This window comes from Syngnathus floridae, chromosome 16, assembly GCF_059516105.1.
Source record: "Syngnathus floridae isolate MCC-2025c chromosome 16, RoL_Sflo_1.0, whole genome shotgun sequence".
NCBI lineage: Eukaryota > Metazoa > Chordata > Actinopteri > Syngnathiformes > Syngnathidae > Syngnathus > Syngnathus floridae.
In genome coordinates this window covers 5,977,547-5,989,886 of record NC_142428.1, presented here as the reverse complement: position 1 = coordinate 5,989,886, position 12,340 = coordinate 5,977,547, and the positions used below count along the sequence as shown (strand labels likewise).

The following is a 12,340-nucleotide window of genomic DNA, read 5'->3' as shown; positions in this document are numbered from 1 at the left end:
TGGGCGCAAAAATATTCCCACTTTGATTTTTGGTAATGATAGAAGGCATTGAGAAATGGTGGCCCTATAACACACTACCTATGGAAGTTCTAGTATAAAATGTCACTAAAACTTTAATTGGTTTATAATAATTTTGAAAATCATGATTATCATCCACCTATTTATTTATATTTATTTATATTTATTCATAGTTATGTATTTATTTGTTTATTTATTCACATGGTAAGGTTAAGGAGGATCTGAAAATTGCTACAGTGATGTACATGTGATGATGTGCATAGGTTCAATAAAAACAGACGTGTAAATATTTGGTTCTTACTTAACATGGCATTTTTGTCATGGAGCTGACTACAAAGTGTTTTGTCCTTTGCAGGCCCCCAGTACAAGTGTAGAAAAATAGCGCGGTGCTTCATCATTTAAGTTGCCCATCCCTCAGTAAATAAAACGTTGTCTGGTTCTCTGAAGCATGTGGCCCCATCTGCTGGTGTACTGCGTAAGCTTTCTCATTATAAGCACTGTACCTATGAAATATTAAACTATTTATCTCCCAATTTCATCCTTAATGAATGATAATTTGGAAATAATCCAAAAAACAAATTCACCATGATAGTTATTAATGACTGATGTCCACCTAGCAGGACAACTGCTATTGTTTCCATGCTGATGGAGGAAGCAATGCGCCCCCATTGTTTTAAAAAGGTCAGAGGGAGGTCGCACACGTGATTGGACATGATGAGAATGCATGGCATGCAAGCCAGGATCGATCCGACCCACTGGCCGTCACTCTGGAAGCACACTAGAGGGACCCAGACCTCCTCTGTGAAATGGCAGAGAACGTGGATCTGTATGCATGCATATATACGTCGTGCTGCAAATGGAACATGCAAATGAGTTGCTGATCTGGAACGAGGTCAATGGAATTAATAAAGACACAACCCGGTGCGTGGGAGTGAGCAAGTGCACTTGCACAGTTTGTGTGTGTGCAGGGGGTTAATTGGGAGCGGCTGTCATTCACAAGGGGGGGGGACATGTTGAACAGCACTCAGTGAGTCGGCCGCTTGACGTGACCTGTCCGTCAGCGAGGTTTTACGCACCACTGACTATGTCCGTCACTCTCTATTGTGCATTAATTAAATGACACGGAAAGGGAATGGGAGTGAGGGGATGGGGTAAGGTGGGGTGGGGTGGGGGGTAAACCATGAGTCACCCCATTGTTTTAGAGGAAGGTTTGCCCAGCGGGAAAATGAGCTTGATTACAGATGAATCATTTGTCAAGGGTTGACAAAGACACTCATATATATACACACACACACACACACATATACATATGTAATATAATGTAATTTATTTATATATTATATTTTTATTTTATTTATATATTTTTTGATTTTACATATATATTTTTAAAATGTAAAGTGCACTATAAATATAATGTATTATTATTAATATTATTATTATTATATAAAACATTTTTTTCAAGAAACAGTTAACGCCCAGTTTGTTCCAAAAGACAGAAAGCTGACAAGGTGTTGAGTGATTTTAAACATGATGGTTCTGCCCTGCTGAAGGAAGCTGACACTGTGTCAGTTTGAGCCTCCTGTCAGCATCTCATGCTTGGAAGGGGCACCCTACAAAAATGCATTTCCAATTGCACCCCGAGGTATATGAACGTGTATTCATGTGCATGTGTGCCATTGCTGTCTTTGGCATCACATCAGTGCATGCTTGTGTTTTTCGAGCTAGAATATATTAACACCTCGTTCTACATCTTCAGGGGATGAGGTTTGGGAGGGGGGGGGTCGTACTGCATGAATATTTTTCTATTAAAGCATTTCAGTCTAAACTGAATGAAATGATTTGATATGGCTGCAACAGATTCGGAAAAACTCCACCCTTTCCCATTCAGCATTGTTTCTTTCTGTCTTGGATGACTTGGTAATTTGCAAAACAAAATCATGATGCCCTGTGTGGTTAAAGTCATTACAATGGAGAGAAAGAGCAAGAGTGGGATTGTCTGGACTTGTAGATTTAGTTAAGGACAATCACCAGGCAGCTCAAGCTCACACTGTTGGAAAGCAGCAATTGTCTCTAAAATAAGAAAACCTCGAGTAGCAGAGCAGCCTTACAGGAGATGAACCCTTCCTTTGTTTGACAGCCGTGGCAAGGATGCTGTCTGCTCCAATAACATCAACCTTATCATGCGAGCGTGAGAAGGAGGAGGAGAGCCAAGTGTGGTAAGCAGAGTTGACGTTTACCTCAGAGAGAAAATGCACTCTTGGAAATGTGCTTGTAGTTTGCAGTGTACAAATCCACCGAGAAACCTTTTGAATAATTTTTCATTCGCACGTAAGAACCAACATCACCCACAATAAACATTATCAGTGATTCCTTACCAATCGTGTACAAGTGACAGTGAGTAATTCTCACAAGAAAATCACCTCAATCAAATGTCATTACCATCAGATAAGACATGGAGTGAATCTTGTAAACAATAACACTCATTAAAACGTCAATGCAAATTGAATTGCATGTTGACTGTGTTTCCTAATGATGATTAAAAAAAACTGACACGAGGATGAATCAATGTCGCTGGGTCTTCCACACTGAGAGGAAGAAAGCCAGGGGTGTTAATTGGGAGCAGGAACTCGTGGGTGTCTCCCTTGGGCCTCATTGTTTATCTGCTAATGTGATTGCCACAAATGCACAGCTCCTCCCGAATGAATAATGACGAACATGTTCAGTATTCCTTCCCAGACGGATGGGAACGATTACAAGAGCCACTCGGTTGGAATGAAGGCTGTTGTGGTGCTTATTGTCTTTTAATGGGTTGCTATGTTGGGGGAGAAATTGAGACGTGTTCATTTAAAGCACAAGTGGCTAGCGGTTCTCCGCCAAACACGTTCATTTGTGGTCTTTGGATCGGTTCAAAGAGGTCAACTAGCACCAGAGAACAGATCGTGTCAGACTTGGAAGGCTCCACTGCATTTTAATGACGATATCCAAAAATGTAAACCCAGACTCCCAAAGCTCATAAACATCGCAAAAGTAGCGGAAACAGCCTCACTTCCACATTCATGCTCCTTGCTCGCAGTGAATCAAAGCGAGATTCCTACCGCAACGCTTCGGGGAGTCAGAAAGTCGAGAATAATCTGAGAACAAATACATACTGCATTGTGATTTTCAAGAGAACAGGTGTTGCAGCGTGACATGCCATTAATCAATCAGGACTTAACAATGCACTTCTAACTCTGCTGGTCATGGCCCTTTGACCTGATGACAATCTGACAATGGGGGGGGGGGGGTTGAACCTGTGCAAAGACAAAGCTGAGGCGCACTAATGAGCTGATGTCTAACCTGCAAACTCGGCGTGTTGCACAGCGGTGACGTCTGCATGACACAGAGCCCGCCCCAAAAAAGCAATATGATTTGGAGTGCAACAACAAAAAAATTATTCAAATTTACATTTTATGGCTTGAGCTACCTTTTAAAGCCCATTCATTAATAAAAATAAGTTGATAGAATGTCTTGTCTGCAGAGTTTCCAGACAGGCACACACGGACGCATACTGTGCGTTCTCAATGAATAAAGTAGAAAAATATTCATAACAGTGTCAGGCTGGAATGTGAGTGAAGATAAGAAGTCGTTTCCTCGCGTTGTGTAATGATGAGCTGTAATACGGGGCTGGGGCCACAAGGGATAATATCTACCGATTGAAGTTTAGGGCACGTACGAGACGGCCTGTCGTCAGTCATGCCCCAAGCTGAGAAGTGATAAGAAGTGTGTGGATGTGATGAAATGGGGGGAGGGGGTAAAGGAATCCACACACTTTGCCAATTTTCTCTCGATGGCTGGCAGCCCGCGGCCTATAGAGATGCAGCCATCGATGTAGTTTCCAGCACAGATGGCTGTGATTGCTTTTTGGAGCGCCACGTTTGAGTCCTACCTGACAAGTATTACAATGAAATCTGAGTGTGATTTCCATATCCAGACATCATTTTGAATGTTGTATATGGAAAATAAGGTGGTTTATGTTTGAGGATGTATATTGTGTTTGTTATTCTTGCGTACAGATTATTGGAATGTGCTTCCGGGAAATGACTAGCATCCAAAAACTAATTTCTCAGCACTCAAATATTGTGTCGCTTTGTTTGCCCTCATGTCGTACCCAGCTGTGTCTCAACTGTGTAATGAGTCTGGCTCAATTAACTTCTCTCCTTCCAACTTTTGTTCTTGTTATCTAGCCGAGGGAATACGCACAGATTTTCAACATTTTTTAAAATGTGCGAGTGGAGGAAAAATAATAAATTGAGCAGACATCAAAACAGACTATGAAGCGGTTCAGCCAAGAGAAATGTTACAAAAAGAATAAATTGTCATAAATAATTTAGACAATAAATTTAAATTTTAAATTTAGACAGGCAATATTTGGAATTTAGGTTGCACACGTAAATCAGTGGTCGTGTTTTCGACATCACAGTGGGCCAGTAGCATAAACAACATAAACAACACTTAACAGCAACAAAACATTTCTTGTCTCTCCAGAGTTGTAAGCTTATCGCTGTTGCTCAAAAGGCTTTGTCAATTCTACTCTTCCTCTTTAGCAATTACCAGCCAAACACCAAGAACCACAATCCCAAAGCAATTTTAAAGACATTGCTGGGTCATATTAACACAATTTGAGCAAAGCACTTGAAAACAAATCAAGTTGACAATGATGGATGTGTTTTCAAAAGGAAAACAAAAGGAGAATACTTAAATTTTCTTTCTAAGCATGATTAAATCCACAAATAGTGGCTGGGCCAATTATCTACTTTCGCTGTGAAGCTGGTTAAAAAAAAATCCTGCCACAATTTGGCTCCCTGAGACATTTAATATGACGTAAATAATTTAACACAATCATTTCTTATGAGTCAATGTTTGTTCAATCACAAAGTTGCACGCATTGCTAAACAATGGTGAAAAAGTCTGGGGAGTTGAATCCATTTCACATTGTTGTCGAGCTGATGAAAAGAAAAGAGTATTTCCAGACAAAGCCACGGTTGCGTGACTGGAGTCAGACCCATTTGGGTTTCTTGTCAGTCTGGGAAGCTCTACACCTGAGTCCAGGCCAAATGAATTACACTGTGACTCTGGAACGGCGACCCTCGAGGCCATCGGGGTGTGCAAGCAGAGTTGAAAGTTCAGTTTTCCTTACAGGAAAACACGGGGATTGTTATGTCGAACTTGAGGGCGGGACTTCTGGTGCTAAATACGTGAGGGGATGCCTGCAGAGCTCATTTGCATAGTGTTTCTGCGAGAGAGCATCCACTGAACCGCATTTAAGTCTTTGCGATTATCCCTGTAGATAAACTAGATCTTAATGTGACTAAATGGTGCATGAAGGGGATTCTTCGTTCCCACTGGCCACTCTGTCATGTGACAAAATCCACCATACTGCTTGCAGATAGATGGTTGGATTTATTTAAAATGAATTTCAGTATTGTAAATACAGTACAAAATAAGATGCATTCATAAAATATGCAAAATGATAACTTGCCTCATATGATAAGATTTATAAAAATGGACAAAAATGTTATTCTTTTTTCTCTAAATTATTTTTTTTTTACTGCACTCGAGGTGCCTAATAATGATTTTGCTGGAGGCCAAATTTCAGCTTTTAAATGCAACTTTCTTTGTAAGTGGGGAGGCAGCAGGTCAGCGTGACAGCATCTTTTTTCTCCTCACACTCCTTCTCTCAATCCATCCCCTCGTCACGCACGCATCAGAGACAGCCCGCCTACCTTAGAGTGCCTTCTTGTAACACTGGGAGTGGAAACTCTGTATTTTCAGCAATGATTTCATAATCACCCATTTGCAAGAATGATATTGTAGTTGTAGCACAGCTTGGGGATATATTGAAACAACAGCAAAAATCTATGTTTTTTTTATTTGTTTCCCTGTCCTAAAAATCTGACAATGTATGAAAGCACTCAAACAAGGGATCAATATCAAATCAGATGTGTTAGCCTGCAGTTGCAAAGGCAAGTCTGCAAAATCAATTGCGCTTAGCTGCTTGGAGCATTCATGGGCAGAGGGAAACTAAAACAAAAAAAATAATGGTGTCCGCTTCTCATAGTATTCAATGTAAGAGCATCACAATTTAAGTCTTTTGTCATTTCCCAGACAGCATTGTGTTGGAAATATTTTTCCCTGACTGAAATAATAATGCTAATTACTATGATGGCTGTCTGGTCGCTGTGATTATGTTGATTTGCAGCATCCTGATTTGTCTATACATAGTCTGAATTAACACAATGCTTCACTCTGACTATTGTTAATTATTTTATGTAACACAGTGCCGCAAGTGGCGGGCAATTCTGTAGGTTCACATATGAGGGTATTAATTGTTAAGCCATATTGTTATGTGGCCAAATGGCATGTACTTTCTGCAATGAGAACCGTGTAATTTGAGCTGTACTCTGCTGGGAGAAAATGGTGGAAATAATTGCCCAGCTGCAAACGACAGGAAAGGAAAAGTAGCTTTTTATGTTAACAGCATTCACTAACCTTTTCCTCCAAGAGCTATCATGATATTGTATGTATGGACATTCAAATAAATGTTGACATATTGGCTTGTCGATGAAGGTTAGGGTCGATGATTATGATCCTAATTAAGCAGTACAAAGTCCAAAAAACAAATTGCACATGTCATCATTATCCCACCTTAAAGGTTATACCATTGCACATCACACTGCATAATATTTCTAGCTATTACAAATCCATCTCATCTGTCATGTATGAGTTGAAAAATAAAAAAATATTTATGAATGATGGTGCAATGCAAAAAAAGCCAGTATTTTTAATGGAAAGAGTTACATACACTAAATACTTGCACATAATTCACAATTTAACGTAAATAGTCTACCATAATTTTTTATTAATAGCATTAATTGTTAGTGTATGTGTGCATGCAGAAGCCTCCCTGTTCATTTATTAATAACGAGGTGGTTTAGGTCGTGAGCCGAGTGGGGATATGCGCGCGCATTCACCTCGCGTGCGCGTGAAACCACGTGACCAGGCGCACGCATGCAAAAAAAAAAAAAAAACATGAAAAAAAAGACACCCACACTCGCACACACCCACACAAACCTACCGGCTGCTTGCTTTTATTCCTACCGACATCCTCATCTCCATTATTTTGCGATTTGAACACAAAAAAATATTATAAAACGGGAAGTATCTATTTTATTTACTTATTTTTTTGGAAGTTTCTGCAACAAAATGAGATGAAGATGCTTGTGTAAGTCAGATGCTTTACATCAATATTGAGTCATGGACAAGCGCCAAGTCAAGGTATGTGGGTGCATGTTGTTTTTGTTCACGTTTACATTTTGATTGTTTTAAATGGATGTTTATTGAAGTACTCTTTTGCAATTAGGCTTTCAAAAAGTCCTTAAACATTAAAACATAAAAATGTAATCAATGCTGCTGCAATTTAAAACATGATTACCTTTGCAGAATAATAGTAATATAGGAAAGAAAAATAAGTCTTTAAAGTTAACTTTAACCCACAAGGGGATTTTTTTTAATCTAATTATGTTATTAACAACCCCCCCCCCAAAAAAACTTGTGTCGCGGGGCAGAAATAAAAAGTAAAGTTCCATGCACAATTACAAGTCAATACAGCAACTATGCAATGTTTTTATGTAAAACATGACTGCTACTAATTGAAATTTTTCAAAATCCAAATGGCTGTGTGGACATTTTGACACGTCATTAAACCAATGATTAATCGAATTAAAAAGCCTAATGTTGAATGACCTGTCTTTAATTGATAAGCAAGCCCTGACTGTCCTACATACTTAATGCGGTGATTTCCCCTGAGGCCGCGCAACCTTGCCATCAACTGTTCACTTTCTCACTATTGTCTGCTCGGCTGTCAGCTTGCCGATGCACCGATTCACCCCAAGGAAACACAATGACATCATCATCATGCATCTTTGAACACTTAAACACATTGCTTTGACTGCCACATTTGCATTCGCGAGGACTCAGTCACAAGCTCTTCATTACTGTGACACACTCGAGTGACGTCAAAACAAAAGATGGACTAAGGCCATTTGGCAATTTAAGAGGTATCCATTGAATTATGTTTATGATTACCACACCGCATTAAAGTGAGCTATTTTTAATATTTTGACACTTTCACATGAGTCAATAAAATAATGTATGAGGAGCACATCTCAGCCTTTGTCCAATCAAACAATAGCTGCACTCTCACATTGACACTAATTGGAAAGAGCACCAAATTTCACGGTTTTTGCCAAAACCCCCGAGGAAAAAGTGCTGAAAACATTCTTGATAGAAGTCTAAAATGCCTCTCAGACAATGCCACTCACAATGAACACTACCATGAAGTTTAACCAGTTATGAAAAAAAATCTGTCTGTTATTTTTGAATATATTTTTATTTTTAAAAATTAATATTTTTGCTTTTAATTTTATTATGTTTTGAAATAATCCTGGCCTTGTTTTACATTCATGTAGTCACCGTATTGGGTCTTACACCAATAAAACCTTATGCTGAAATGCTTTGACTCTCATTGTGATACCAGTGCCACTGCTGGTGCACCAAAAAAAAAAAGACTAAAAAAACCCTCAATGTGCTGTTTATGCTATATATATTTTTTATTGAGTGCAGTACATTTGCTAAGTATAGTTCAGTTGTATTTAACTTTCAGATAACAACCATATTGTCCATATTGCCTTTTTAGACTTTCTGCACACCAGTCCACTGAGCCTCTCTAGCGCCGCCTATCAGTCATGAAGCTGCCCCGGCTGTCGGGTGCCACCATGAGTGCACTGACGACGATGGTGCCGTACCTGGACTCAAACGACGCCATCTATGAAGACAGTTCCTCCAAGTATGGATTCCGCTTGGAAAAAATGCACTCTGCGTCCATTAGTAACACAAACAAAGTCATTTACAGCACCATCGCGCCCATTTTCCCCATCAACATGTCGGAATCTCTTCTGACGAATGAGACTGATGGGATGGCGGTGCAGTGCGGGGAGAACTTTGAGGACAACATGGAATGCTTTATGATCCTGACTCCTGGCCAGCAACTGGCCATTGCCATTTTGGCCCTCACGTTAGGTACGTTCACAGTGTTAGAGAACCTGGTGGTGCTGTGCGTCATATTGCATTCGCAAACTCTACGATCCCGACCGTCCTACCACTTCATAGGAAGCCTAGCCGTGGCGGATCTTATCGGGAGCATCATTTTCGTCTACAGCTTCCTGGACTTTCACGTCCTCCACAGGAAGGACAGCCCCGAGGTATTTCTCTTCAAGTTGGCCGGCGTCATCGCCTCCTTCACCGCCTCCGTGGGGAGCCTCTTCCTCACCGCCATCGACCGTTACATTTCCATCCACAGGCCTGTGGCGTACAAGCGCATCGTGACCAAAACCAAAGCGGTGGTGGCCTTCAGCCTCATGTGGAGTGTGTCCATAGTGTTCTCACTGCTGCCCCTGCTGGGCTGGAACTGCAAGCGCCTCAACTCAGTCTGCTCTGACATTTTCCCCCTCATCGACCAGAGGTACTTGATGTTCTGGATCGGGATGACGAGCATCCTGCTGCTCTTCATCATCTACGCCTACATCTTCATCTTGTGGAAATCGCACCACCACGCTGTGCGCATGCTGAGCCGTACCTCCCAGAGAAGCATCATCGTCTACACAGCCGAGGGCACCAGGGTTCAGACAGTGAGACCCGAGCAGGCCCGGATGGACCTCCGCCTGGCCAAGACCCTCGTGCTCATCTTGGTGGCCCTCATAATCTGCTGGGGGCCGCTACTCGCCATCATGGTTTACGATCTCCTGGGAAAAGTAGACGACTTCATCAAGACCGTGTTCGCCTTCTGCAGCATGCTGTGCCTGCTCAACTCCACTGTCAACCCCGTCATCTACGCCATGAGGAGCAAGGACCTGCGAAGGGCTTTCGCCAACATCTGCCACCTGTGTCAGCGAAGCACGCCTATGGATAACAGCGGTGAGAGCGACTGGAATAGCAGGAGTGTCAGGGCCAAAGATAGCGGAGGAGGCAGTGGTGCTGACAGCCGAGTCAAAGTGGCCAGAGTTTTTATTTCTGGGGCGACGGATCCAACTTCTGGTGCAGATTCAGTGTGAATGTCTTCTGACTGTGTCTTGTGAATATTGTAAATAGGCTGAACTTCCTTGTGCACTTCATTTTGACTGTGGAGTGTGCCAAAGGAGGACCTTGTGATTCAGACATTTGAAGATGAACTCTGCAGCTGCCTCCCTAGGTACACCTGCAGTATCTAAAAAAAAAAACATGGGGGCAAATTTTCCATTCCTCAATCCAACCTTGAAAGCTTCTGAAAGAGTCTTGTAGAATTGGTTGCAATAATTTAGCACTTGTTCTGAAAATTGGTCAATTAATTGTACTGGATTTCTTGAGGTTGTGCGGGTGTTCCTTATAAATCATGAAATGTGCTTTGTTGTACACGTTTCAATCTCAAACATTTTAGGCCATCTTTATCTCTACTACTGCATATCACAGGCGTGGGAAAAGCATTTTCCTGTCAGAAAGCCATTAAGTTTTTTTATGAAGTCCTCCAAAGGTCATATTAAATTGATGAACAAATGTTTTATTTATCCTCCCATGCATTTTCGATAACGCTTATTCTGTTCAGGGTCAAGGGGAGTTTGGACATTATGCCAGCTTACTTCAGGCAAAAGCCCATTATTTATTTATTTATTTATTTATTTATTTATTTATTTATTTATTTATTTATTTATTTATTTATTTATGCATTCAATATTATCAGCATTGGTATCCTAAATGTTTTTAGAACTGGGTGGCATGCATTATCAGTGCTGTAATGTTTTATGGGCCATAGGTTCACCCACCACAACATAGCATAGCAATAGCAAAAGTGGTGTGGGGGTAGTACTTTCATCATATTCAGTGGAAAAGTATACCACTAAACCTCTTTATTTGAAAGTAGCATCTTGAAAGCAGCCGTGGGTGGTTATGTAAGATGTTGTGATGTTTGGCATTTCACCTCTTCTCAGTTGTTTACTGTAGGATTTCTGTATCGTGTGTGTTTTGCTAAGCAAAAAATGTGAAAAATGTTTGGCTTTTTTTTGATAGCAGAAAATATTCGCAGCTATCACAGGAATGTTCAGTGTGCTTGTAAAACATTGTGTGACAAATTGATACTGCCATATTCATGTCAAGCATCCATAGTGCCATTCTGTCTTTAGTAAATGCTTATTTTTCTGATCATAAATATGTGATATGTTCATAATAAAACCTCGAAATGCCACCAAACAAGTAGTGGATCAAATTTACAAATAATTCAAGACCACCTATCCTTTAGAATGTATGAAATTCACAATTACTAAATTCTCCCACAGGTTTGTCGATAGAACCCAATGACAGAGCAAATGGTGGTGAAATATTTAATATTGCAATACACCTGCATAACAAATAAAGACATGCACAGCTTCAATATTGCAACCATGTGAGTTGCACAGTTTCCATGCTACTAATGATCACTTGCACTATTGTTTTTATGCATTCATAATAACCTTTGGTAAAGGCATGCAGTTGTTCTGACACTCACAAATTCATACATACCTCTGAAATACCTTTTATGATGTCTCTCTGCTGTTGTGTGAATGCAAAGTGATTGCTAGAGCTTGGCATGCCTCTAACAAGAATAAATAGTTGGGGTTTTCACACCAACAAAGGCTGCTCTGCAATCAATTCAGTGCCCTGTGAAATGACTAGAATGAATGACAATATGCACAAGTATGTCAAAGATGCATTGTGCAGAATTTTGCAACCAAAACATATTTAAAATAGGTTTTTAATTCGTCTATTTATGACACACGTTTTATAAATAACAGATTAGCACCTACAATTTCTTCGAGGAAGGCCAAACGATGAGAAAACCAAGTGCAAGCAAAGAAAAGTGTGCAATTGTATTTTTCCGGCTACAGGTGGAAGTAGCGATTAGAAGCTCAATATCCTGCGGAATTTGAAGCGTTAACTCAAAAAAAATGATTTAGCATTTTGAAAAACATTATGCAAATCTTGAAACTTCATTTGGGACATATAATGGTAAAGGCCAATGGCATTAAAAGTTTGCAAACTATTGAGTTGGAACAATTTTGTTTCTTGGGACAAAATAACGATCTTTTGAAAAGAACAGCCAATAATTCAAATATAATTAATGCAGTAAACTTAATTTTCAAAACGACATTCAGTGGGAGATATGTCTAAACCCGTTATGTTATTCATGAATTCAATTATATAACATTATATCACAGCA

General features: G+C 40.2%; 2 protein-coding genes across 6 annotated transcripts in view; one reads left to right on the top strand and one right to left on the bottom strand.

The window, feature by feature from the left end:
- The window catches only part of tonsl (tonsoku-like, DNA repair protein), a 38,859-nt gene that overhangs the window by 26,072 nt on the left and 447 nt on the right, over nt 1–12,340 (bottom strand). Inside the window, exons 1-3 of one of the 5 annotated variants that reach the window (XM_088400921.1) lie at nt 11,928–12,331; nt 11,644–11,792; nt 5,781–5,851 (exon numbers count right to left, since the gene is read on the bottom strand). In XM_088400921.1, coding sequence (XP_088257047.1) covers nt 5,781–5,851; nt 11,644–11,712 — 140 coding nt within the window. In that variant the 5' untranslated portion in view covers nt 11,713–11,792; nt 11,928–12,331. Of the gene's footprint in view, nt 1–5,780; nt 5,852–11,643; nt 11,793–11,927; nt 12,332–12,340 lie in introns of those variants that run through there. The other 4 variants (XM_088400919.1, XM_088400920.1, XM_088400918.1 and 1 more) reach the window with 4 other exon arrangements.
- LOC148385302 (cannabinoid receptor type 1B-like) lies at nt 7,114–11,738 on the top strand. Its single transcript, XM_088400926.1, has 2 exons — nt 7,114–7,332; nt 8,753–11,738. The coding sequence occupies exon 2, from the start codon at nt 8,802–8,804 to the stop codon at nt 10,164–10,166; it is 1,365 nt and encodes a 454-aa protein (XP_088257052.1). The 5' UTR covers nt 7,114–7,332; nt 8,753–8,801; the 3' UTR covers nt 10,167–11,738.

Coding starts and splice junctions, on each gene's coding strand:
- LOC148385302 (XM_088400926.1), top strand. CDS start 8,802: ATGAAGCTGCCCCGGCTGTCGGGTGCCACCATGAGTGCACTGACGACG.